Source organism: Exophiala mesophila (assembly GCF_000836275.1).
Source record: "Exophiala mesophila strain CBS 40295 unplaced genomic scaffold supercont1.5, whole genome shotgun sequence".
In the NCBI taxonomy this organism is placed as follows: domain Eukaryota; kingdom Fungi; phylum Ascomycota; class Eurotiomycetes; order Chaetothyriales; family Herpotrichiellaceae; genus Exophiala; species Exophiala mesophila.
The window spans coordinates 2563804-2590803 of NW_015622508.1; the positions used below are offsets into that span (position 1 = coordinate 2563804).

Genomic DNA, 27000 nt, shown 5'->3' on the forward strand with positions numbered 1-27000 from the left:
ACCCTCATGCACCATTACTTTACGATGTCTGGAAATAAAAAATTCCACTCGCCTTGTATAAGGTTACAAGGCTCTCGTAGCAAGGTACTGGGGTATGTAGACAAATTGCTGGTACCAATTGGGCGTGTTTGGAACATGGCTTCATCCCTTGGGTAGGTAGCTAGTCCAGTGACAGTGCATACGGAGTAGTGATCTCATTCTCCTTGGGCATCCTTCAGCCCCCAGAACCTACAGCCAAGCCCAGAGGCGACCCGGTGGGAACGGGCCCCTCGGGCCTTGAGGAGGTTAGTTTTAGGGGGTGTGAATGTGATTGCGTTGCTTTCAAGCCCCCAGTCGAGTTGTCGCGTCCAGCCACTTCCACTAGAAGCTCTGCCCACGGCGAAAAGCCCAGATCCAACACAACACAACATCACCTGCGTGCTACTGACCGACCTCCATGACACTTCTTACCGTTGTCTAAATCTGCTGCCTTCTGCTCGAAACATCCTTTGCGCATCATTTCTCTTGGGTGCGGTGCCTTCCTTGATTTTTCTACGTGTCCATCTCTTCTTCCTCCGTCACATAACATTAACTAGAAAGGATTATTTGCCTGTCGCGCCTTCGAAGTCAGCTGGGACTTCACCTCCTCCTCGGCGCGTCGTCCTTTTCGCCTCTGGCTATCACTGTCCTGGCCACCCACCAGGACAGCGCACGTTCGTTTTAAGACGTTTGACTACGTTCCTTTATCTATCTACGATTCCTCAATAAAACCCATGGCGTCGGCCGAAACGGCATCCGAATCCTATCATTCTACCTTGCCATTGACCCCTTGCGATTCCGAGAACGAACGAAGCAGCGAAGCCGCGCCCATGGCTGGTCGAAAGCGAAGCGCCAGTGAAATGGAAGAGCCCAAGCGAGCGCCCAAGTCAACACGCAATGGGCCAGAGACAATCGAACCCGAAGCAACGCCCGACTTTACCCTCGAGTGCCCTGCGCGTCCAAGGACGGCTAAGCAGTTGGCCAACGATGATTTGTATATTGAAACTGACGCCCCGAGCCTGGCGCCACACCTGACCATTGATTTTGCGGTGCGACCGGGGAAGAAATGGTCCGAGTTGTCTCGATTCAAGAACGCAAAATGTAAGTAGCACACCCGCGGCAACTTGTCGATGGATGGATATTTATTGTGTCCCAGTCAACAATCCGGTAGTGGTCATATATACCTCTGGCCAAGTCGTCTACGTCAACAGGCGATTTCCCATTCCTGAGTCTCCACCGTCCGACGCAACCGAAGATGAAAGATTACAATATGATCAAGAAAACTTTTGGGTTGGACTGATTTCCGAGTTTCGAGCGGAAAGCCCGGACAAGGTATACGTCAAGGTGTACTGGCTATACTGGCCTGACGAGCTCCCAGAAGGACGACAACCATACCACGGAAAACGGGAGTTGGTTCTGAGCAACCATGTGGACATCATCGACGCATCGACAATCGCGACTCACGCGGAGATCAGTTTCTGGGATGAGAATGACGACTCCAACAAGAATGTTCTTCAAGAACGATATTGGAGACAGACATACGATTTGAAAAAGGCAGCACGTGATCCCAGAAATGCGCTCAGCAAGCTCCGAAAGTTCTGCACCTGTGGTAAATACGATAACCCTAACGTGGAAATGTATCAATGCCACAAGCCACAAGTAGGGTGTGGGCTCTGGAACCACCAGGAGTGCTTGATCAAGGCGCTGGAAGAGCGAGCGTGGAACCAGTTTCTTACCGGAACTTTAACGCATGAGCGAGAAGAAGATCAGACACTGAGCCAAAAAGTCGGAGGTCTCATCAAGCCTTTGGTAGAATTAGCGGGAGGTTCCAAAGACGACAAGGCGCAACCAGCTGCTGAGGCGCGGAAAGGTGGCAAGCGAGCGAAACAGTCGGCCAAGGGACAAAAACCGTGGTTTGGAAAATTAAAGGCCAATATCGAGACGGTGGATGGAAACGTGTTCAATGCCACAGTCACTCAGTTGGTCCCGACACCAGCGAGTGCCATTGCCAATGGCAAAGGCGGAAACCGATTCGAACCCAAGGAGTGGAGAATGAAGTTGAATTGCTTGAGATGCGGCGAGTCATTGAACTGAACCTTGGAGCTGTTGGCCAACCCGACTCTTGTAATTTACCATAGTATATTGTTGCGGCGAGCAGAGAATTTATCATCCATGGCCAGAGTAGCTACCACGGAGCAGATGACAGTTATGTAACAAGATGAAATAAGGTGGATATTTTGCTGCGCGTCGTAGCGCCCGGTAAACGTGAGCCCCCGGGTGGTAGATGCTTGATAGGAATGAGTCCTGAATTTGGAATGATACAAAGGACTTCTTCAATGTTCACGCGGCTGTGCTGACTGATAACCTTGATCAGTCTGTTATTGATACTGATATCTGACCATCTCTGGTGTTGAATACTGATAGTTTGATATCTTATATTTGATACTGATATCTGAGTGGATGTACGAGTCTTGATATACTGATAGATAAGATAAGCCGCCACGTGTACGCATCCTGTAGTCTGTACATGATTGTTTACATTCGGTGTCCGACTACCACGTTAATGAGCGACATCGCTATTTATATCGTACAATGCCACGCGTGCCAAACTGACATGAAAGCAGTTGCGGTTACACAAACACTTTAACGCAGTAGCACTTTCCCTTGTACATCCTCGTCTTTTGGGCGGGTTCTAACCGAGGCAGGAAAGAACTACTCCGTAAGTACCTACTTTACTTACAGTCCATATACTCCGTATGCACGCGCCTACCTGCCAAGTGCATAAACCCCAAAAGAGGTCCGCATCTTCCAGGGAAAGAACGATTGAATTGTACGGCGCACTTGCAATTTGTTTCGCCTTCTTTTTTATTATCAATTCAACTTTTTTTACTCCCCGAGACTCTCTTGGAACCTACGGCACTTGTGGTACTGTGTTCATTGTTCATTGTTCAGTGTTCGTTGACTCACTCAATCCAAACCTTCGTCTAGACTGTGTGTCGTATACGTATTCAGTTCTTCTCAATCCGACTTGCTACAGGTACGCCTCCTTGTCCAGTGCCCGCAAACGTTACCCCGCCACCGTTGTTTGCTGCTGCACGACCTCCGCCTTGATGAGGTCGCCTGTCCCCAGGCAGCCCTCCAAACTTTGTTCGCCCAAGTCCAAGCTTCTCGACCATCCGATTTGCCTCGAGCAGTTCTTCCACCCGGCACCAAAATCGACTTTTGTGCCGATTCGGAATCAAACCTAGCCAAGTCTCCGAGAACCCCCCTCAGCCTGCGCTTGTGCACCTATCACTGCTCCAGACCTCCTCTCCCCTAGCGACTCCCCTAGCGACTTCTCCAGATCGATGATGCATGCGGCGCGCGCTAGGTCCACAGATGACTTGTGCAATAGTGCAAGCCTGTCGACTCATCGACTAGCTTAGCATCACTTAGACTTCTAAACATCTCGTACACGTTTGGGGCCCAGGCTTCGGCATTAAGAGACTGTCAGAACCTCGACCAGGTTGTCTTCATTCAAATAACACTCCCTCTTCTCGTCGAATGGCACCATCATTGAGGGATCTTACTCCTTATTGTGTTTGGATTTGATGACTGATGACAACAACCAGCCTTTGCAACATTTTTCGACATTAGGAAATCAAGTGGAGCATCCTTCATCCCCAAACGCCACACGTCCACCAGATCGCTCTCCGAGATATATTTTCATCTCGTTCTCTCTTTAGTCCCGTCGTTGGACCCTGTCGCCGCTTTCATTCTCCATTGTAGCCTGCCAGGCACAGTCTTTTGTTGGTAGGGACATTGCTATTGCCAACTCTCGACACTCTGCCCGGACTATTTGTAAGGCAGAATTTTCCTGATTACTTTCCGCCGCCGAGATCATACACGAAGGGCCACTATAGCCCATCACTCCTGTGATATATCACCTGGCTGTAGGCTGCAGCTTCTCTGTGATCGTTTCATCCACAATTCGCAACACATCTCACGCCGCTCAACCTCAGCCCTTGGTACCATCCCGTCTTCAACATGGCGTCGGACGCCGAAAAACAAGAAATCGCCGCCGCCAACCTCCCCGACAATGTGACTCAAGATCAGCAGAGAATCGCCAGCCCTTCGAGCTCAGATAACGATACAAACACTCCACGAGATTCGACTTTGTCCACAATATCCACCAAGGAGCAGCTCCCCGTGGCTACAAGCCCCCCTCAAGATGCCGCACCACCTTCGGACTCTGATCCAACCACCAGCATCCCGCCGTCTGATGGCGCCCAACTACAAAAAACCACGTCTCGTGCCGACGGCTTTTCCAAAGGAAGAATCATCATTATCATGTTTTCCTTGATGATGGCCTTGTTTTTGGCTGCCCTCGACGTCACTATCATCGCTACAGCTTTACCAACAATCGCCACCGAGTTCAACGCCAGCAATGCCAATTATTTGTGGGTTGGGAGTTCCTATTTGCTGGCCAATGCAGCGAGTGTGCCCTTGTGGGGGAAGCTCTCTGACATTTGGGTATGTATGATCCCTCCAGATCCACCATCTGTACTAACTTCGATATTAGGGAAGGAAGCCTATGATCGTACTCGCAAATATCATATTCATGGCAGGCAGCCTGATGGCTGCTCTCGCCAAACAAATTGGCGTCTTAATCGGAGGCAGAGTTATCCAGGGCATAGGAGGAGGTGGCCTGGTCATCCTGGTCAATATCTGTGTCGCCGATTTGTTTAGCATGCGAGATCGGCCCAAGTATTACGGCTTCCTCGGCATGGTCTGGGCAATCGCCAGTGGTGTCGGTAAGTCCACGAACTCATCCTGCACTTCCTTGTCATAATACTCATCAATTCCAGGCCCGGTCATTGGAGGCGCCTTCACACAGAAAGTCAGCTGGCGCTGGTGCTTCTACATCAACCTGCCCCTCGATGGCCTCTCTTTGATCCTGCTAATCTTCTTCCTTAAGCTCGAAACCCCCAAAACACCTTTGATTGCTGGACTGAAAGCCATCGATTGGGTTGGCGTGATTTTCATCGTCGGCGGCATCACCATGTTCCTCTTCGGCATGGAATCTGGCGGCACCCAGCATTCCTGGGACAGCGCATACACACTCTGTCTGATAATCTTCGGCGTCGTCTCCATGGTTCTCTTCTTCATCAACGAGTGGCGTTTCGCCAAATATCCCATCATCCCCATCCGAATATTCCGCGACTATTCCAACCTCGCCTCCCTCGGAGTTTGCTTCGTTCACGGCTTTGTCTTCATCTCTAGCACCTACTATCTACCTATTTACTTTCAAATCGTCCTCGGCGCTGGGCCCATCCTGAGCGGTGTCTACCTCTTCGCCTTGGTCCTCAGTCTGTCCTTTGCTTCCGCAGCCGTCGGCATCTTCATCAAAAAAACTGGCAGATACCGCGAACCCATCTGGTTTGGCGTCTGCATGATGACCCTTGGATATGGTCTCTTCATTGCTTTAGGGCCAACTGCCAATTGGGCTATGATTATTCTCTTCCAGATCATCGCTGGGTTGGGTGTCGGTCCCAACTTTCAATCTCCACTGATCGCCTTACAAAGCCACGTCAAGGGCCATGACATTGCTGTCGCAACAGCCACTTTTGGCTTCATCCGTAACATTTCGACTGCACTCTCAATTGTTCTTGGCGGAGTTGTCTTCAACAACGAGCTCGCAACCAAGGAATCTTCCCTCGCCTCCACCCTGGGGCCAGTGGATGCTGAACAAGTCGCTCACGCAAGTTTTGCGCGCACTCTGGAGCTACTTTGGGGGTACGCGCAGCCCGAGAAGTACGCCGTCAACGTCGCTTACACCGAAAGCCTGCGGACCATGTGGATTTTCTATACTGCCATCTCTGCATTTGGCATCTTGGTCAGTGCTTTCATCACACGGAAAGAGCTGAGTCGGTTGCATGAAAAGGCACGCACTGGCGTCGAAGAACAAGAACGCGTTCGGCTCGAGGAGCAGGCTGAAAGAAGAGCAAGGAGAGGCACACTTGATGCGGAAAAGAATGCTCCGAAGTAAGCATGGATGAACTCATGGCATGATTGGAATTTATTGGAAGGGCATATCGCGTGGCCATAAAATCTTGGCGTTCTGGCGATGAGCATCTACTGTCGCTACCTTTTGGTATGTTTGAGACTAAAAACGGGATTGCATGACGTGGCATATTTGGCATAGCGCGGTATTGCATTGATGGACCTTGCATTGCAGATGGAGGCATGACAATTGAAAAGCATACAAGTCATATGAGCATGACTCTCTCTACTCCAATAGAGTAGGATGAAAGAAAATTCCCCTTTGACATTTGACAGGAGTCTTTGCAGTCACCCTGATTTCTTGACATGATGTAAATATATGCTCTTCTGTCTACAAATTCTATGCCTTGCATCGTAATGATCCACCTCTGGAGATCACTACCGTGGATGTGCCAGTATTCCGTTTGACGGCCCCAGGCATGCGACAAGTTCTTCTCAATTATAAAACCCCTGCTGCTGAGCACCAGGGAATGCACCACTGTTGCCAGCTCCCGTGAGATACTCAAAATAAGACGATATCTCCCTCGCATTATCATTCGCAACCCCCAGATCCCACCCATCAAAAAGTCCATCAAAAGCCTGTTGAGATAATGGAAGATCCGGAAGTAGGGTATCGAACATGGTCATATCCGGCTGCGATAGAGACTGTATGGCTGGATTCACTAGTGCTGTGGTATGGTTGAGCTGTGGATTATTCGTCGTCGTCGATGACGTCGAGGTTGTCGATGTGACTAACGGCTCCTGCTGGAATCGCTGTTGAACGGCTGTCTCGGTCTTATCGAGATATATTCGAGCAATCTCAGTAAATGTCTTGCATGCCTTTTGGAGTTTATCCACGCCGACACTTCTAATCGAGGCTCCTTGTAATGTGGCGACAACCTTTTCCAATAATTCCAAATCGTCGCGGCTGCGTTCGGCAATGGCGTTGCTGAAGACCACTAGGAATGGAACAAATGGGCACCATACGAGGGTATAGTGAATGAATAACCGCCATTGGTCGGCGGGCCGATGTTTGAGAATCTCAAATGCCGCGTTATTAGCGGTCAGTGCATCGCGTGCAGCATCGAGCGCTTCTTGGGATGGTTTGAGTGGATGGGGCGGTTTGTTCCCGGGTAAAGGCTCTGGAGGTACACATCGATATACGAGAGTGAGGGTGCTTAACAGGATGATATCGACTGATCTGATGCCGTCCTGCAATGACTGTGGATTCGGGGCGTCGGTCGCGTCAATCAGAAAATCCGTCCGGGATTGTATCAGCCGTGCAGCTAGCTCTTTGGCCACCTTGGCTCTCGTTTGGACGGGTTGCATCTGAGCTCGAGCACAATACAACTCATCGTACACGTCGCCTTGGACTTGGGCCAAGTCGATCCAACGAAGGTAGAACAACCCCCAAACTCCGGGCATCTCTTCTGGCCAGCGGGGCTTATCAACTGTAATGTCAGATGAGTGAAGGCTAGAAGCCCGCCCAAAGTTCAAAGATAGTGCACGGTCGCACGTCCACAAATACCAAAAAACGGCGCGTTTGCGCGAGGTTTCGCGGCTTGGGTCGACTGAGTAAGGACGAAGCCGGTGATACCCAGCTGATTGACACATTCGACAAGCTGCAGATACAAAACTCCACGCCGCGGACGATCGTGAAACCTCGGTGGCTTGTAACGACTAGAGGGGTTGTTGTTAATATGGGGCGAAATAGCGAGGGGTGTGGTCAGACTTACCGCCATAGTTAATGCTTGGATGTTATCATATGTTGGGTCCATCAGTATCCGGAGACTTCGAGCAGCTGTTTCGACATTGAGGTTGCAGGTATCAATTATGTCTCGCGCTTCTGCAGCACTCAGATGTAGCTGCTCAAGAGCGGTCTCATCGAGGTCTCGACACAAATAGTACAAAATAACATGGACCGTGATGAAAGTCGCTATTGTGTAGGATTCTGCCGGAAAGTAAAGGCTTTGGCATAATGTGGTCACCTCCTTCAGATTCAGAAAGGTGCATTCGTAAAAGAAGCTATACTCGTAAGCTATGAAAGGGTTAATATCGATAACAACTGTCTGAAGGGGGGTGACTGACTTTTGGCATGTCTCAGCAGTCGCAGTACAAAGTCCATTGGCGGCAAGCTGAGTTGAGACAGTTGAGGGTAGAGCACGGCCTCTTGAAGTGGCTTGTCCTCAGGGGAGGAGTCTTTGACGGCCTCGATATTGTCGTTGAAAAAGCCTCGCAAAGTCGCAACAGCAGAAGAAACATCTCGGATGGTGCTGGAGTATGGGCTATTGCTGAGGCTAGTCTCAAAGGCTTGAGTGATGTATTTGGAATGGGCTGTAAAAGACGAGTCTCCTTCGAAATGCTGACCTTCGTCTTGTTGAGTGTCGCGAGGTGTTCCCAATGGGCCCGCCAAAGATGATGGCGAAGGATTCTGCCCTTGTTGAGGGTGTTCCTGTACAAACCTTTGCAAGATCCTCTCCAGACTAGCTAGCCTGTCATTGACATGCTCGATCTCGCGTTCACTGCCGATCAAGAGGTCAGTAACCAATATCAGTAGAAACAAAGTTCATTCCAACGACGACAGTCTGCCTTACAATCGAGAAGACACGAGGACACGCTGCCGCTTTTCAGGGCGCTTCTTGGTTGTCCGACAAACGACATGAGATGTCTTGCAGCTGGAACAAGGAACCTTTCTATCACAACGGATCTGATGCCAGTCATGCCAGTCAGTCGTTCAGTCGTTCACAGAGTCGCTCTTGCTAGTTTTAGTGCAGAGTTGGTCGTACCTTCCTAGAACGGCAACTGTCGCACTATAAAAAGAATATGTTATTTCAACCTCATCCTTGCAATTTGCAGGGAACAGAACAACGTACTGCCGGCACTCTCAACGATGTTGTCTCTGAGTCGGATTGACCCTGTTCAGACATGACCTTTCTGTTTCCCGAGCACCAGTCGTTGCTGGACCTCTACAACCTCGCTTGGTCGGAGATTGGTCCGAAGCCAAGCAAAGTTCAATTCGTCAATCAGGGTCTTCACCACAGCCAGCAAGGGGGCATTCAACTCGAACTGTGCGGAATACGAATACTCCGCGGCGTAATAGCAATGATGAAAATCAATGTCTAGCTGCTTTCTGCCAGAACACCACCAAATGATGTTCAGAGAATCTGCTTGGACCAGTATCGGAGAGGCATTGTTCGAGCCCGGGTTCCGCGGCCGCCGAACGAAAAGCGCTCTCGTGCCAAGCGAGAATCGTTGACGTCGAGATCATTGAGTTTCCCACTCTCCACACGGTCAATGGTCAGCGGTACCTCGCATGCTTCTCCACCCACAGTTGGCCCAGACATCTGTCTTCCTTCTGTCCAGGGTCTGGAAAAGCCATCTCTGGTGATTGCCTGGAAGCCGAGTGGCCGAGCGCCCTGCTGCCTGGCGTACTTCGCCTTGTTCTCATGTTGCGCATGTCCAAACACCAATAGCAAGCCCTCCTACTTGCAATATTTATTTCTCATACTCGTCAAACCATCGTTGGAGCCTATATGTGAACTTCCATTATCCTAACGAAAACATTGTGCCAGTCAGCCAGCTACGTGACGTGTAGCATGTTCTTCTTGGCCAGCTCGACGAGGATCCATCAATGAATACAGCCGTACTCGTATATGGTCGAATCCAACACCAGGACCCTGGACACAGTGTATATTAAAACCTCGGAGAACTCGGGTTACCAACATCCCGGCAACACGTCTCCTCTCATTATCAATGATGCCTGCCACAAGCATTACTGATTGATCGACACATTACACTCACAGGCATTCATATAACAATTGCCCATCATTGACTTTTTGCGACATTCTTCTTCCCTCAAGGTCATACTTCCGCTCTTGATTTCTGCAAGATACTGCCAAACATGAGCGAGAAGGTGGAACAAGACAACTCAAGTCAAGATGATCAAAAGGAAGCTTCCGATACTATTCCTGCAAAGGAGCAGGAGGGAGGCTTTAAAGATTATATTCGTGTCTTCCATTTCTGCGACAAATACGACTGGGCATTAAATTTTGTCGCCCTTGTTTGCTCCATCATCTCAGGTGCTACACTACCTTTGATGACAATCATCTTCGGTTCTTTCACTACCAAATTCAACAATTTTGCCGAAGGAATTACGACTGCCGATGATTTTAGGAATGATGTCGATTCCTTCGTCTTATGGTTCATCTACCTGTTCATTGCCAGGTTTGTCGTTACCTATGTTGCCACTGCAACGATCACCATCTCGGCCATTCGAACCACAAGAGCTCTTCGACAAAAGTTCCTCGAATGTACCCTTCGACAAGAGGTCTGGCATTTTGACAAGGCAAATCAAGGCGCCATTGCTTCTCAGGTGACAATGAACGGCAATCGAATCCAGTCAGGCATTGCAGAACGTCTTGCATTTGTCGCCCAAGCCCTTTCACTGTTCTTCAGCGCCTTCATAGTCGCCCTGGCCACGCAGTGGAAGCTTGCTCTTATCACCATGTCGGTCATTCCCGTCATCTTTGGCGTCACTGCTGTCTGTATCGCCATTGACGCCGTGCAAGAAGCAAGGATCGTCAAGATATACTCTCGAGCTGCCGTACTCGCCGAAGAAGTTCTGTCTTCGATTCGCACGGTCAACGCATTTCATGCCAAAGAAAAGATGCTGCGCAAGTACGATGTCTTTCTCGAACAAGCCCACAAGGAAGGCAAGAAAAAGTCTCCCAACTATGGTATCCTCTTTTCTACCGAGTACTTTTGTGTCTACAGCGCCATTGCCCTCTCCTTCTGGCAAGGCTACAGGATGTACCAAAGTGGAGAGATCCAGGATGTGGGAAAAGTCTTCACAGTGGTTTTGTCTGTCACCATTGCTGCAACTGCAATCTCCACTCTCACTCCTCAATTCACGTCTCTCACCAATGCTGCATCTGCCGCTGCTGAGCTCTTCACCGTCATTGATAAGGCGACCTTACTAGATCCTCTTGACCCAGCTGGACAGAAACCTGACACCTGCGAAGGAAACATCGAGATTAAGAACTTGAATTTTGCTTATCCTTCACGTCCCTCTGCCCAGGTGCTTTATGATTTTGGCATCAAAATTCCAGCTGGTAAGACGACTGCACTGGTAGGTGCCTCCGGATCTGGCAAGAGCACCCTCGTTGGCCTGCTGGAGCGTTGGTATCTTCCGAAATCGGGCCAGATTCTCCTTGATGGCATCGACCTCCAGGATTATAACACCAGGTGGCTAAGAAGCAGGATCAGACTTGTGCAACAGGAACCTACTCTATTTAGAGGGACCATTTTTGCAAATGTTGCTCGTGGTTTTGTCGAGGAGCAACGTCAATATTCCCACGAGACGCAGTTGGAGCTTATTCGGGCTGCATGCAAAGCCAGCAATGCAGACGACTTCATCAAGGATCTTCCAAACGGATATGACACTGAAGTCGGCGAGAGAGCTGGCACATTAAGCGGTGGCCAGAGACAGCGCATCGCCATTGCCAGAAGTATCATCTCAGATCCCAAGATACTTCTTCTCGACGAGGCAACCAGTGCTCTCGATCCAAAGGCAGAAAAGATTGTGCAAGATGCATTGAACCGTGTCTCCAAGAACCGTACGACACTTATCATCGCCCACAAGTTGGCCACCGTCAAGAACGCCGACAATATCGCCGTCATCTCGTACGGCAAAATCGTCGAGCAGGGAACTCACCAAGAGCTCATTGACCGAGATGGTCACTACGCTGCCTTAGTACGCGCACAAGACCTTAATTCCACTGACGAAGATGACAACAAGGGTCTGAGTTCAGAAAAGGCGGCCTTGGACTCGTCAGGGGAGCGAATGACCCTCAAGCGCACGGAAACCGCCGCAACTTCCATGCATGAGGACGCTGCAAAGCAAAAAGTAGCGTCTGGCACAATGGGGTATTCGCTGCTTCGATGTATCATCATCATGTTTCGTGAGCAAAAAAATCTCTACTGGTGTTTTGCGGGTTCAACCCTGGCATGCCTCATTGGAGGAGGGACTTTCCCAGCCCAGGCCCTCCTTTTCTCCCGACTTTTGACCATTTTCCAGGTCACGGGGCAAGAAGCTCAAGACCGAGCAAACTTCTACTCGCTCATGTTCTTTGTCGTGGCGCTTGCAAACCTGGCTGCCTACTTTGTCATCGGTTGGCTCTGCAATATCATCGGCCAAGTGGTGACGCACCGATATCGAGCAGAGGTGTTCGAACGTGTGTTGCATCAGGATGTGGAATTCTTTGACAAGCCAGAGAACACTTCTGGCGCGCTGACTTCGAAGTTGACTGATCTACCCACTCAATTGCAAGAGTTGATAAGTGCCAACATCCTCTTGATTTTTATTGTCTTGGTCAATGTGGTCTCCAGCAGTATCTTGGCATTGGCATATGGATGGAAGCTGTCCCTGGTGGTAATCTTCGGCGCCCTACTCCCGTTACTAATCGCTGGCTATCTACGCATCCGTTTGGAAGTGAAGCTGGAGGCCAAGAATTCGGCGAACTTTGCAGAAAGCGCCGCTCTCGCAAGCGAGGCTGTGTCGGCGATACGCACGGTGGCATCTCTCACCCTGGAATCCCAGATCCTTGAGGAATACTCAGCACTGCTCAGCCACGTTGTTCTAAGATCTACCAAGGCACTTATGTGGACCATGCTCTGGTTCTCACTCTCCCAGTCCATAGAGTTCCTTGCTATGGCCCTTGGTTTCTGGTACGGCAGTCGCCTGCTTGCATCGGGAGAGTATTCCACAGAGCAATTCTACATCATCTTCGTGGGCGTCTTGTTCGCCGGCCAAGCAGCAGGACAATTCTTCGGCTATTCGACGAGTTTGACCAAAGCACGGGGAGCAGCCAATTACATACTCTGGCTGCGAAGTCTCAAGCCGACTATTCGAGAGACGGATGAAAATCGAGATAACGGCCCTGATGGAGATGGCCCTGTCGACCTTGAAGAGCTGGAGTTTCGATATCGGCAAAGAGACGCCGCCAGAGTCCTCCGGGGAGTCTCCATGTCGATTGCGCCCGGCTCATTCGTCGCCTATGTTGGGGCATCTGGATGTGGCAAGTCGACGCTCATATCGCTACTTGAGCGATTCTACGACCCAACCAGCGGCCGGATCTGTCTCGCACATAAAGACATTGCAACCATGTCACCAAAACTGTATCGTGGACACATGAGTCTTGTACAGCAAGAACCGACTCTATACCAAGGGTCTGTGAAGGAGAATGTGTCGCTGGGGTTGGAATATGAGCCGTCGGACGAGGAGCTGAAGGAGGCATGTCGCAAAGCGAATGCGTTGGATTTTGTGGTCTCGCTGCCTCAGGGATTCGACACACCCTGTGGATCGCGAGGGATGCAGTTCTCCGGAGGGCAGAGACAGCGCATTGCCATTGCCAGGGCCTTGATCCGCAATCCACGGTTGCTGTTGCTTGACGAGGCGACTTCGGCTTTGGATACGCAGTCGGAGCGACTGGTCCAACGTGCCTTGGACGAGGCCGCCCTAAGTCGGACCACCATTGCGGTTGCCCATCGCCTTTCGACAATTCGACATGCGGACGTAATCTTTGTCTTTGCAAATGGCAAGATCGCTGAGATGGGCACTCACGCGGAGCTGCAAAGGCTCAAAGGTCGTTACTATGAGATGTGCCTGGCACAGTCTTTGGATCAGGCCTAATTTCCTTGGATCCTTGATTGAAAACCGGCCATTGTCTGTTGGGATTGGTTTGTAGAGAACTCTGGTCATAGAATCTAGTTCAATGTATTTTTATATTCTGTTATTGCGTTGAGCAGCATCTTGGTAACCAAGACCCATATCAAGACTTGGATTCGGTTGCAGGCTTCTTGTTGGTATATTTTCTCTTCTCTTTCCTTGACATCAGACTTTTGTCTCGCGTGCCTTTGCCACCCTCCCAAAACCCGCCTGTTCCGGCGGTCCGTCTCTTTCTGACAACAGACCGGCCACAAAAGCCACAATCCTCGGGTCGAAATCGCTGCTCTCGGCTGCACCAGCCACACAGCATTCGTTCGGCTCGATCATTAACATGTGGCTCCGCTGCATCGTGACACCGGTCACAGGGGTATACCCGGCCACAACACGAGAAACGGAACCATCGGTAAGAATGGGAATAGTGGGAGCATGTTCCATTGAGAGCCAGAGGGGTACCAGATGTTACACCAAGATTTTCGCGTTTGAGTTTGCGGGTGGGAAGATCTGAGGTGACTCCAGGTGCGAGTCGAAGAAACTTGACTTCGGGCAAGGTAAAAGTCATCTTCGAATGGCATGATCGACAGATCTGGGTCAAAGTATCACCTCGGACGCAGATCATACCTGGTGGGGCGGGAAATGTGGTGGAGCAGTTGGAACAGGTGGGCTGAAAAGTCGAAGGCAGGAAATCGACGACAGTGCACCCCGTGAGATCGAGTGTGGCGGCGCGGACCGAGTGAGCGTGGACAGGTAGCGGATGGTAGCTAAGGGTGAAAGGTGTGGAACATTTGGGACAAGTTTCACTGCGAGTGCTAGTAGTTGATATTGGGCCCGGTATAGTCGATGATGAGGCGTGGCTAGGTTTAATGTGAGATATGTCCAGCTGTGACTTACAACGTAAGCATCTCACAGAGAGAGAAACAGTTGCCAGCATCAGTAGCTCAATCCCGTGAAGTTCGAGGTTGGGGAAGGAGAGGGAGATGCCGCGTTCTGAGTTGGACGGAACAGCAGGAATGTTCGCGCCGCCATCTTTTTCACTTGCATCCAGCTCATCCTCATCCGAGTCGACGTATCCATCCGAATCATCGCTCCCATATTCACTGCTAGAACCTGAGTCGTGACGATCCCATTCCGATGGCCGAGGTATTATCCTAACATGAGGACGATCGGGGTCTATATCCTCTTCAGAAGATTCGTCCTGCGACGAAGCCAAATTTGCCAGGCCAGATTGTGCTTGCGGTGCAGGTTGGGTGGTATCGTCAGAGGTTGGCTCATTATGTTGTTGTTTAGTTTCACTTGCCCATACATGGATATTTTGCGCGAGAAAATTGATATGACCCATGATGGTCATTGCAGGGTTAGTCCGTACATGGCGCTCAAAGGCAAATTGTACGCGATCGGCGTCGGAGCCATAGACTCCTTTGAGATCGATAGTGCATGGTTCGAGGTTGTACAGCTTTGGCACATACAACTGTACTTCCCTGAGCAACGACAAGGTCACGGGCAACTTTCCTGAGTGGCGAATCTGAACAGGCACTGCAAATGAAAGCCCGTCAGAGCTCTTGACAAAGCCTGGTAAACGTCCCATACGGGCCTCGAGCTGTCTGATATCAGCTTGGCGTTTTGCTTGAGCCTCAGATCTTTGTTGACTTGTCCATGAAGGAAGGGGTGGGGCCAGATTGACGGGCTGTGGCTCTGGTTTAGGAACTTGGCGGGTCGGGACGACGGGGGCCAAGGGTTCTCTTCTCTTGTCAGCATTGGAAATAAGCTTGACTGTTTGAGCCTTCTCTGCCTTGAGAAATTCCTCCAGATGTCTATCAAACTCATTGAATAGTTTCAAGAGGGGTTTGCCAATGTGCTCGGCCGCGAGGACATCGAACCCCTTTTCCACGTTGATCTGATGACCGCGGGGAATTTCGGGATTGGTGACTCTAAGAGTCGGGAGGCCATGTTGAGGATAGGTGCTGGGAAGGGTAAGGGTGCACTGGAGGGCGTTCAATTCAAAGGGGAAGTCTGGGTCGGATGGTCTCAAGGTGAAGACTAGAATTGTGTGATTGTCATGGTCTTGTCGAGAGGCGGAGAATCTTGTGATTAGCTGACGAATCTGATATTCACGAGGGTCGGACCGTTGCAGATTGGAAACGGGCTTCCGCACGACACCGGCACTGGCTGGTTTTTGACGCCGACTGTCCTGGTCAGCAGGGGCGAGTGTTTGACACTGAGGGAGCTTGGAAATCTCATGATTGGTGGGATGGGGGATTGTCGGTTGAGGAACATGTTGATAGGGGCACTCGGAGCCCGCACGACAGCCTATGAGGCATGTCAGCCATGATGCTGGTGTGTTGTGAGGCGGGAGAAACAGAAACAGACATCACAGTGATGGTGATGGTAATGGGAGAGGCAAGCAGGTGACAAGGCTGTGGGGTTTGGGAACGTGGGTTGAGCGCGTGGGTGGAATGTGTTCTAAATGGAGCCAATGACAGAAAAGAAATGCAAATGACAGGAAAATGCGTACCTCTGGATGTACCCCAAAAGCGGCAAACGCGCGAGCGCGAGGTGGAGGATTGATTAGGCCTGGGCCCAGGAGTAGTGGCCTGTTGATCGCCGACGGTGCCCGTGTTTGTCGCGACAACTATTGAGGCTACGAATTAGCCAGTGATAAGTGTCGTGGAGTGATGGGATGCAAGCATGTTGGGGTCTGTGTGTCAGCTGGCGACGTGCATCTTACTAGCCGCCGAGAGACGAGGTATGGAGGATAGGGAGGGTTGAATGGAACAGGGCGATTAGGCAACAACAACAGCCTTGGTGGCGTTGCTCAGCTGGTACAAGTTGGGGGCGAGTGAATGTCGTTGGAAGTATCATCGCTGTAGTCTATCCCTGGGCTGGGCGCGCAGTCACGCGTTGGTGCTCGCAGGGAGGCACTGGAGGCCATTGGGGTTGGGGGTTGGGGGGGTGGTCATGAGCAAGGGGGCCGCTGGGGGCTAACTCGACACAAGCATAAAGTCTGCTTACCAGGACTGTCTCGTGACATGGTTTGATGAGTTGTCGATGCCAATAATGACGAAAATGGCTGAGTCCCGCGGCGGTAGTAACTTAGAAGAAAGGACGAGGCTTGCGAAGGCTAGGACCCTGGATGTGGTATTCCGGCAGTTGGTCGGTTGATGGTCGGTTCGGTTGCGGGAGAAGGATCAGGACGAGGATGGACAGACCGTAGACGAGGGTAGTTCGTACTGGGGTAATGCGGGTTATGATGGAATGGGTGAATGACCAGCTTGTATCCTGACAAAGTTAACTGCTCCCCTGGTTCGCCAGAGCTGGCACACTCAAGATATGTTTCACTTTGAATGAGGTCAGGAATGTGACAGAGCAAGGCAGAGATTCAGGGATCGTCGGCACAAGACTGCAGAACTCGGGACTGGGACAATGTGACAGGTCAAGAAGTTGAGAAGCGTAGGTTCGCGTGGTGTGGAATGGAGGAATTGAATTTTTTGATTTCGGTGTAGACTGCGTGTGCGTCTGCAGTCGTATCCGGACCCAAGGAAGGAGCGATGCGAGATGGAGATGGATGTGGCAGGTGGCAGGTGGCAGGAGCACAAACGGAGGAAGGGGGGATGGGGGGAGGAAACGAGAGGAAGGAACCAGAAACCTATGTTCTTTGAAGGAAGGCACAACTCAAGCCAGACACTACATCTGAATCAATCATCCAGCATCTATTATTGCAATATGTATACACATGGATTCTCTATACAAAATTCTTGTAAAACACGTCTTCCCACTACATCTACAAGAAAATGTGCAAGGCTGTCCATAGTGAGCAAGACTGATGACTCCCAAACAGTCATGGTGAGTCGTGGAAGAGCATCCACCATTACCAACATCCACCATCCACCATCCACCGCCTATTGTGCGACATCCGCCAGATGACGCCCTTGGCGCTCGGGAAAAGGTTCCCCGCCATGCGTGGCGCCGAAATCATCTATTTTGACTTTGACCGTTGAGTCTCGAAAAGCTGGCAGTGACATCACACCTCCTCAAATTGTTCTGGTTCTGGTCAATGCAAGAAACCTTGTTGACGACTCGTAATGTCAACGATAACTCTTGGATATCACTGCCGACCACCTGCAATAAACGGTCAAGTCTTTGGTCCAAGCCTGAGGCGGTCTTAGCAATCACACGAATACGAATCATAGCTACCTGGACCAAGCCTTTGTGTTTTGCCATTACAGATTAATTTCATGCTCAACTCGGGGTTGATACACAACCTGGCTTGTCTCGTTGGGCAATACTTGAGAAATATCATAGAAGCAAGTCATGGCCATTATTTTGTATCATACTAAGTAGCAAGTAGACCAAGAGGTAAATTGACAGCGATGAACACTGCAACACGCCCTCTGCATATAGACAATGGGTTTGCTGGTTGTTGGTAGCAATAGCCTAGCAATGTCAGATACTCTGATGTTCAATGTGACAACAGATCACAGAGACATCGAAAACGACAGTGAATTACGTCTACTCCTTTCTCACTCGTGCCCTCCCCTTGGTATGCTGTACTCTGGACGACTGCAAAGCAGGATTCCGACCCAGCACCAGACTACTTCCTTGCCCACCTAAGACACTCGAGACCTAATGTACACATCTCGAAAACTCTCCGCCATTATACCTGGGCCCTAAGACGCCAACGATTCAAAGCTCTGGGTAATCTGGGAACGGCCAACGTCCAACATATAGATCACAATTTGTCTCCCTTTGCAAGCTTGGACTCCCCGGATAGGACACCCGGGTCCACATGCAATCCAGCATTATCATTTCCACCTCTGTTGTATTCTCGTTCTCTTTTCCAACATTGCGTTTAGAGCATTTGAGGGAGGAAGGAGGATTGAGAGTAGTGACAACTGGCATTTGTCGACTCAAAATTTTGTTCTGTAGGTATACCAGGAACTGGACATGAACAACGATCAACGAGCTGCCCCACCCCTATGAGAGAGCTATAACGCCCTCATTGCCCACTGACCACCGCGCATTGTGTGGAGAAGGCAAGGCTGGCCAGATTGGCCTATGGGGCCATATTCAAAGATGGGTGCCTTGAATCAGTGCTTTGTCCTTTCGTTCAAGTCAAAGGGGACTCAAAAGTCCCATTCTTTCATGTTCGAGAACTGAGTAGCTTGTCCAAACCGCCGTGGGGTGTCCCTTTGGACCTAGAAATTCATCATTGTATCGTTATCGAAATGACCACGTCCCGTTTTCTGTTCATGAACGCATCACATGTATCTATCCCATGCCATCACATCGGTCCATCCACCTACGGCCCCTCGTTTCAACAAATGGTGCTCCACATGAGATTTCCACTAATTTGGTCCAGACCAGACACAGGCGGCACACCTGGGGTAACCATTGCCAACGGTGGGCCGGGGACATCAGATGATCTCAATACATTCGATACTGACTTGTGGAAATGGCATTCACACTGTAATGTACAATCACAAAACACGGTCATCTTTACCATACCCTATTATTAACGAGATCCTTCGAGTCCCCAACCTCCTAACCGGGGGATTCGTGCAAGCATGTGGCGCATCGGTTGTGCAAAATGGCCCATCGTCAAACACATGTTGCTGAGATGATACGAGAGGTGGTACTCGCCAATGTCTTGACTCTCGAAGAGTGAACAACTAAGGTCATTCATTACCAATCAAATCTCATCTCATCTCGACACGAATATGGTAAGTCATGGCCGACATCCTTTTCTGTACAGCATGGAAGTCTCTCTCTGTGTGCGTGTGCTCGTGTCTGTGTCTGTATGTAGTCCGCAACAGGGAAATGAACTCGGTTGACATGAAGTCTTGGTTTCAGGACCTGCTAGGTAGTGTACTCGTACTGTTACGCGTGAATGCGCCCACGGGAGCTAAGAAAAATGGATGAAGCCCTTGTTGAACTAAACCGCACAAAGCATGCGTAAAGATCAACATAGGCACCAGTGATAGGCAATGCTTGTGTCAATGCAAAGGACAGTACTGGAATCAAGATGCAGGGTCAATGTCGCGTCTCGCGTGTGAGGATTGCCGTGCTTTGTCTGCCGTGCCTTTGTACCTTTTACTCCTAGAAGTCGAGATACCGGGTGCTACATCACTATCGAACCTTGGTGAATGATACGAAGGGATGGCCGCAAAAGGAAGGTGACTCAATGGGCATGTCTGTCTGTATGTGGCAGAACTCCCCTTTTGGCTAATTCCAGGAGACATTCAACATATGCTATCTTGAACGCCCCAGGTATCGACATGGACATGGACATGGACTCTACGGTCTCCAGTCCAAATAATACTCCGTGGATAATCAATATCAAACCTTCCTCCGTCGGATGGTCGGATGGTCGGAGCATCCGAAGTTACTTTCACGAAGAGCATCAGCAATCTTCTCTGATACACCTACCGAGTGCTACCTCGAGAGTCGATATCTAGTCACAGGAGTGAGAGAGGACCACGGTAAGTACTGTCGTCGATCATCCACCTCTCTCTGGCTAGCCAGGCATGCACACCCTGCCACCCTGCCCCTTCACTAGCCACGAAAGTGGCCCCCAAAGCCTCGTAGGCTTTGTACAACCCCGGCACCACACGGTGCATTCGTGCGAGTATGCGGTGTCGTAGTGTACCTCCATTTCTTCCCCTGTCGCCGACTTAATATGCCGAGAAAGTAGTGACCCACGACTGGAAAAGCATATGATGGTAACCGGATCTGAAACCGACGAGCGAATATGTTGAGATAGGCAGAGTGGCAGGTCTGGTCGGGGTACCCCACCATTCATTCTGTTGTATCGCCATGCCGCTCCACAACCAGATGGATGATCATCAAGACACCGGCTGGTCTCAAGATCCCGATCCGCACCCGCCTTTAGCTATCTCGCTCTTCGATACTCAATCTGGACTTTGTAGAACTTGGGTCCGGAAATTCGCATAGTAGGCACTCGCCAGGTTAGGCATGTCCAATATTTGGAAACTGGGCCCCTGGTAGGTGTCCAGTGCGCTGGTGATTTCCTGGAATGATGCCTTTTTCGATCCTAGAGGATCAAAACCATTCATCAGCTTTCATCATTCAGTGAGGTTTTATTTCTAGAACCAATTGTAACGGCTGCGAGTATCATGACTCAGCGGCCAAAAAGGCACCAAAATTTCTTTTCCACAAATCCCGGGACGAATAATTCTGACCTGACTAGTAGTAGTGGGTGATCAAGGAAGTTTCTAGGCATTGAGATATTTTCCTCTCCGGAGCTTCAAAGGCAGAGTCATCAATACGTCGATTGGCCATTGTGTCGCCGTGACACGGTGTGAAATGTATGTCGTAGCATGCGGCGCCCGAATCCTGTTTTGATTCACTGTCAGATAGCTAGTCGACTCCGGGCACGGAGACGTTTGAACATTTGGACATCAGGACAGCTGATCATGTCGAGTGGAGGTGGGTAGCTGCTCAAAATAAGCTCCAGCACTTGGCTGCGTAACAAGTTCGACAGAAGATCTCCTGTACTGTATGTACTGTCCATGGGTTGAACAGCATGACAGTAGGACAACATGACCAGGCACTGGCGAAAGCAGGGCACACGAAGGGAAGGATTTGCCTGACCACTTGCGGGGGTGACTATGCCTACAACTGGCCATGAGCGACACCAGAACGTGTTTACGCAGGTTTTTGATCAACACGTTGAAGGTCACATGGACACACATGAATGCAAATGCACGGAAATCCAGGCACGGGATGCCAATATTGAAAGTACTAAGTACTTAAGCACTTTCTTGCCACCCATGTACCTTTCTATTGTATATACGGTATCGCGGTACCAACGGAGAGGTGCTGGATGCCACGAGACTTTGCCCCGCGAGAACCCACTAATCTCAACCCGTCTCCCGGGGGCGGTAGCACCGTGGGTCACTCATGGGCATGGTCACTAACTTACGGAGTAGACCAACGACCCAAACAAGTCGTTGCCCTATCATGCCCATTTAAAGTCCAGATCAACATTGGGACAATAATGCCCTGTCGTGCCTGTGAGCCCCTCCCTTGTGGCCGAGGGGCCCCTCGGCCCCTTTAGCAGGCAAGGGTCGTCCCCGGCCTGCGGGCCCTTGGTTGATCGACATTCAATAATCAGAGATGAATGAATGAAAGATGGATGGAGTGTTGCCCCAAAAGGGCCCCTTGCCGGTGGTGATTGATCCTCACTAAGGTCATGGGTACATGGCTGCTGCAAAGCCTAAGACCCGGAGCTCGGAGCACGGAGAGAATATCCCCCCCAGCCCCGTACGATCAATGCCCATCACTAACGAGTCAGACGACCGGTTGCATCACTGATGAAGCACACCTATAAACTGGTCATATTCGGGGCGATGTTATTTAGGTGCTGTTGATAGGGGGCATCTGGCCCTGTGGTCGCTGGGATGGGCCTGTCAGACCACCGAGAGGTCCCCTGAAGTACCTAGCCTGGCTTACCTGCCAGGCACCCAGAACATGAACTCAGCCTCACAGCCTCACCTGGAACGTCTGGACTGTACCTTGGGCACCATTTTCGTGCCATCCAAAAGTCCGGTCCTTTTAGGCAGAGAACACGCCTTGCACAAGTATACCAATCAACTCTCGACTAATTGGTACTGTAGCATCACTACTACTTTTGACTTTTCTACGGACATACATGATGCTACCACCGGACCGATCATCTCTACTCGTGCCGTGCCATTCAGGGAGAAAGTTGATGCCATTACGATGCGGGAGGCGAATATTCTCTTATGTTTGCTAGTCTTTCCTTATTCACTTGTTAAGACGCAAGTGATGCCTTGATGAGCACCAGTAAGAATTGGTTTATTTAGGATTTGAACCTCATATCCACCCGTCGCCCCAGGATCTCGGGGAAGGAACGGAGGCGTGGGTAGCCACTGCCAGCGCAGGAACGGCAACAACGGGTTTTTTTTCCATGTCATGTGAACCCGGACCGAAGGCGCCAAGCCAATGACTTGCTCCGATTTCATCAGAGTGCCACAATGATGCCACTCACGGCCGCCTCGGCCACCACTGCAAACGCACCCCTCGACTCGACTCGAGTAGGCTTGACTCGTCTCGAGACGAACAATCACATCTTCCCTTTCGTCACCATTCCCAACCTCATGCCTCCGACTCAACGCGGGCCGAAGTCTTGGTCGACACACACACAGTCTTGGGTCTGCCTTCGCCCGCTATGAGATGGAACATGACACACATCAGAAACCCAGTGTACACGAAAATCCATAGTTTACAGCCATGTAAATTCGGCAGACGAGGTCTGGACTAACTAGACAGCTGGAGCTTTGCCGCACTATAGTACATATCGTTGAATCGCTTCATCATCCTCACACTCAAGTTCCATCAACTCAAGTCACGTCCTGTTCTTGAGAGCATGGAACAAGATTGAGACATGGGCGTCCATTGCGCCCTATCCAAATGATCAAACGTGTCACTTTTCCTCTCCAAAACTCTGATCTGGGCCGTGATGCAATTATTCCGAAAGATACGCCCCGTTCTCCTTGGTCAAGATGGGGTCAGGGCCTCACCATCTCACCCCCAAAGTCCTCCGACCTGTATAGGTACCATAGATGAGTCAAAATTCATACAATGCATGCAAGATGATAGTTTCCCGCTCCGAACGCAGACAATAACAATAATTCAAATCCAGTCATCCTGTGATGCACACTTGACGTCGGTGGTAAAAACCACGTCTCTCTACCATCCTTTGGCGTTGTATTCCCAAGGATTGTCAAAGTAATGATTCCACGAGTTGTTCTTGGAAGTGTCGGCCGTCGCGGCTGGCGGCGGCTGATATGGGCCTACAGCTGGGGCCGTGTGTGCTTGGAGGTTCGCCATGCTTTGGGCATTGCGACTTCTCTTGAGGAAGGCGTTGGCAGCTTGTGATTTTTGTTGTCGCTCCCAAAGCAGGTTTTTGCGTAACGACTCTGTTAGCTCCGTCGACAACATGTTTCGTCGAGTCGTTCTCGGCGAATGTGCCAATGATTTTCCATTAATCTTGGGAGGGGGAATGGCTATGGGTGGCCGCCTGGAAGCGGGCATCATCATCGCATCCTCGTCCTCTGGCGACTCGGCCAGATCTCTGTTTTGTGTAGGAGACAACGCCCGTGGTCGATGGAGTGCAGGCTGGGAGTAGGCGTGTCCGAGGTTGCTGGGTCCGTTGTTGAGCGCCAGAGTCAGCATTGATCGTCGAGAAACGAGGTCAGGCCGACTTTCGACACGTCGGAAAATGGGCTCGCCAACGCCCGCCTTGCCGTCATCCGAGTTGGAATCTTCCCAGTCCCCTTCATCCTCATCATCCTCTTCAATAGCAGACTCGATGATATCATCCGTGTCATCCTCCTCGTCGCTACTCTCAATCGCCCCTTCATCATTCTCCGCGTCTTCTTGAATCCGCCTTTCAGCGACAACGTCCCGGAACGATGTTCGCTTGGGTGCAATGGTAGTGCTCGCCTGGCTGGCCAGATTTCCCTTGCTTAAACTTTGGGAGAGAGAGCTCTTTTGGGGTACGGGCCTGAGAGTTAGTAGTCGTTGTTCGAACGACGAGTCGTCGTCTTCGGATGAGCCTCCGAGGGTAAACATGGCTGTCTTGAGGCTCTTCTTCTTAGGAATCAATTTGGTGGGGTTGTCAGGTTGTAGACCGCTACTAGTTGTTCGAGACCGGAAGGAGGACGTGACAGGAGAGAAACCATGGACAACGGATCCACTTCTGATCAACCCATCGGACGACACCGATGTATCAGAGTCTCTGTGTTCGCTCTGACGTGTGGTCGTGTTGGTGGCGGCGGTGGTTTCCGAAATACACGATTCCATCGAGTCTTGCAAGTGTTCCGAGGGTGGGGGGTAAGAGCTCTCGTCAAGCATGGGTTGTTTCGAGCATAATAGCGATGGTGCAGGAAGACTTGCACCTATTGAAGGCGATAAAGGGCAAAGGTCGGCCTTCTCTTGTATGGTGACGACAATCTTTTCCAGAGTGTGAGATGTCAGGTGTCGAGATCTCGAGAGTGAACTGGCGCAGTCATCCTGGCCAAAGGATCGCGACCTCGAATTAATGGTACATGAGCCTTTGTCGCTCAGGCGGTCGCTTTCCTCGGAAGAGTATGAGTTGGAAAGAGAGGGCACGCCACTGGATCGGGGTGGGAGCGAGTCGACGGGGGTGACACAAAGTGACTCCCGAGACCACACTCGCCAACTCATGTTTTCCAGTCGGTGACCGTCTTTGAGGGTTTCTGAACATTTTGAAAACATGGACCACATTGCCATCAAGCTACAGGCATTGGATGGGTCGATGTGGTGCATCTTGCCAGCGTCCAAGGACAGGACGGGAGGAACTAAGCGCGAGGGCATGGCTGCTGGTTTTCTCAGCGGGGAGAGAAAGGAGAGGAGAGGAGAGGAGAGGAGGGAGGTGATGGTGGTCGAGTTTACACTCGGAACGTGCTGAGGACGAGACTCTGTGTCGTTGTTGGCGGCCAGTGAATGCGATCGATCAAGTCGGCAGATGATCGGCTGTGACGCAATCTATGGCCTCGGTCCGATCGAGGAGTTGCAGCGACCTGTGAAATCTGTTGTAGAGAGACATTCACATACTAACAGTGTACCGACGAGGACAGTTTGAGAGGCCAGGGGAGAAGCAAGTCGACCAGAGGGTGGAAGCGTGAGTTTTTGATGCTGGGTTGGCGAGGAGGAAAGACAGGATGGTGGGTGTGGAGGAGTTGAGAGGGCGGAAGGAGCGATCGATGGGGAGGACGGGTATAACAAACAGGGCCTCGGGGTGGAAGGAGGGCTGATGGCTGAAGGCAGGTGCAGCAGGTGCAGGTGCAAATGCCAAATGCCAACTGCCAGATGCAAACCAAACGAGTGACCGCGCTAGGACTGGATGGCTTCGAGTGCCACCGGGGCATGAGTCGTGACTAACAAAGCACAGGCGGTGGGCAAGCCAACCGACTAGTGAGGCACGGGGCTTAGAACAAAGTCGAGGGCAAAAGATGGTGGATAGGCCCAGAATGGCTCCCGTGGTCCATAGCCCCGTGGTCCATGGAAGGATGGGTGGTACCCCTAGACGGTCGTAACGGTGTAATCGTTGCAATCGGCAAGATGACTTGCTTAGTTCGGTGGGCGGCAACTTGAAAACCGCTGACCAGGGCCAGCAGGGCCTGGTACAACAGCCGGACAGGGGGTGGGGCCGTGGATCACCAAAGCACGCATTGCCGGGACCGAAGAAGGCCAGGTCAGGTTAGGGTAGCACGCACCCACGCATCACGATAGGTACGAAGAGGTACCTAAGCGTGCTAAGGGACGTAGCGTTGGGCAAAGGTCCCGATTCTAGAGGATGGTCGAGGGAGCTCACTGGGGGGTGACTAAACTCCGGCAGACAATTCGAGACCAGGCTAGCGGATCGAGAACCTTGGGAACAGTCAACTGTTGAGCCAGTACGGAGTAGTGCTGGAGGTGTCCGCTTGCGGTGGTACTAGCTGTTACATCGAGTGACCGAATGACCTCCCGGCTACCAACCACGGCCAGGTTCAAGCAATAATAGGCCGAAGTGCCACCTAACAAGTGCTAACTTAGGCGGCCCAAGGCCTTGATTTCGACTAGTTGCGGCGCACAAGCGCCCGTGCGAATTATCCCTAAGCAAGTCCCACCGAAAGTGACTTGCAAGCCCATGAAATTCAAATGAAATGACCACATCTTGAGAAACGCCTCGCTTCACACCCTAATTCTCAGATGAACCACTGATGCGAAGGACTGGTGCTCTCGAGAGGTACATAATGCCATGCTGTCTACGCATACACATGTTTGGCTGGCACGTAGTTGAACGAACAGTATTAGACCCACGTCTGAGTTGCTTGATCACGCCGCACGTGCGATATGAGGTTCTAGCTCATTATATTTCTCTTCAAGTCACCTGCACTTGCCATGGGTTTCGAGTGACCAATACAGGAAGGGGTAAACCGCAAAATCCTAATTCAGGATTCCCGGTCGGCAAAATGCGAGGCCCAACGTAAATTCTCGCCGTCTTTCTTTTGTTCGGGGTTGATGAGTTTTGTTTCTCCGCAGCCAGGCATCTGGACATGAGGAATTTCAGGCACCTTAAATCTAATAATCAGACTCGTGACCTCCCATGGTTTTAGTTCGGAAGATGATTTCGGCACCTCGCTCATTACTTTTGAATCCAAGCTTGACTGAACGCAGCTCCCCACTCACAA

At 50.9% G+C, this 27000-nt stretch overlaps 6 protein-coding genes across 7 annotated transcripts; 3 read left to right on the top strand and 3 right to left on the bottom strand.

Annotated features, from left to right (window-relative positions):
• Window positions 1–340: 340 nt before the first annotated feature.
• PV10_07623 (uncharacterized protein) lies at window positions 341–2337 on the top strand. Its single transcript, XM_016372548.1, has 2 exons — window positions 341–1119; window positions 1175–2337. The coding sequence occupies exons 1-2, from the start codon at window positions 753–755 to the stop codon at window positions 2110–2112; spliced, it is 1305 nt and encodes a 434-aa protein (XP_016221880.1). The 5' UTR covers window positions 341–752; the 3' UTR covers window positions 2113–2337.
• A 1324-nt stretch (window positions 2338–3661) lies between these two features.
• Window positions 3662–6287, top strand: PV10_07624 (uncharacterized protein). The gene is made up of 3 exons (XM_016372549.1): window positions 3662–4530; window positions 4580–4811; window positions 4866–6287. Exons 1-3 carry the CDS (start codon window positions 4045–4047, stop codon window positions 6044–6046), a joined length of 1899 nt encoding a protein of 632 aa, XP_016221881.1. The 5' UTR covers window positions 3662–4044; the 3' UTR covers window positions 6047–6287.
• Window positions 6288–6335: 48 nt separating this feature from the next.
• On the bottom strand, window positions 6336–9214 carry PV10_07625 (uncharacterized protein). Its single transcript, XM_016372550.1, has 6 exons — window positions 8913–9214; window positions 8826–8849; window positions 8634–8746; window positions 8128–8561; window positions 7776–8077; window positions 6336–7719 (listed from the first exon to the last, which is right to left on the bottom strand). The coding sequence occupies exons 1-6, from the start codon at window positions 8964–8966 to the stop codon at window positions 6496–6498; spliced, it is 2151 nt and encodes a 716-aa protein (XP_016221882.1). The 5' UTR covers window positions 8967–9214; the 3' UTR covers window positions 6336–6495.
• A 287-nt stretch (window positions 9215–9501) lies between these two features.
• PV10_07626 (uncharacterized protein) lies at window positions 9502–13822 on the top strand. Its single transcript, XM_016372551.1, has one exon. It carries the CDS (start codon window positions 9941–9943, stop codon window positions 13727–13729), a length of 3789 nt encoding a protein of 1262 aa, XP_016221883.1. The 5' UTR covers window positions 9502–9940; the 3' UTR covers window positions 13730–13822.
• On the bottom strand, window positions 13743–17320 carry PV10_07627. 2 transcript variants are annotated; one of them, XM_016372552.1, is made up of 3 exons: window positions 16772–17320; window positions 16275–16391; window positions 13743–16069 (listed from the first exon to the last, which is right to left on the bottom strand). In XM_016372552.1, the coding sequence occupies exons 1-3, from the start codon at window positions 16788–16790 to the stop codon at window positions 13869–13871; spliced, it is 2337 nt and encodes a 778-aa protein (XP_016221884.1). In that variant the 5' UTR covers window positions 16791–17320; the 3' UTR covers window positions 13743–13868. The 2 variants fall into 2 exon arrangements, with proteins under 2 accessions (XP_016221884.1, XP_016221885.1); XM_016372553.1 differs by lacking the exon at window positions 16772–17320 and having other exon boundaries at window positions 16275–16415.
• Window positions 17321–23020: 5700 nt separating this feature from the next.
• Window positions 23021–25557, bottom strand: PV10_07628 (uncharacterized protein). Its single transcript, XM_016372554.1, has one exon. The coding sequence runs from the start codon at window positions 25139–25141 to the stop codon at window positions 23492–23494; it is 1650 nt and encodes a 549-aa protein (XP_016221886.1). The 5' UTR covers window positions 25142–25557; the 3' UTR covers window positions 23021–23491.
• Window positions 25558–27000: the final 1443 nt, after the last annotated feature.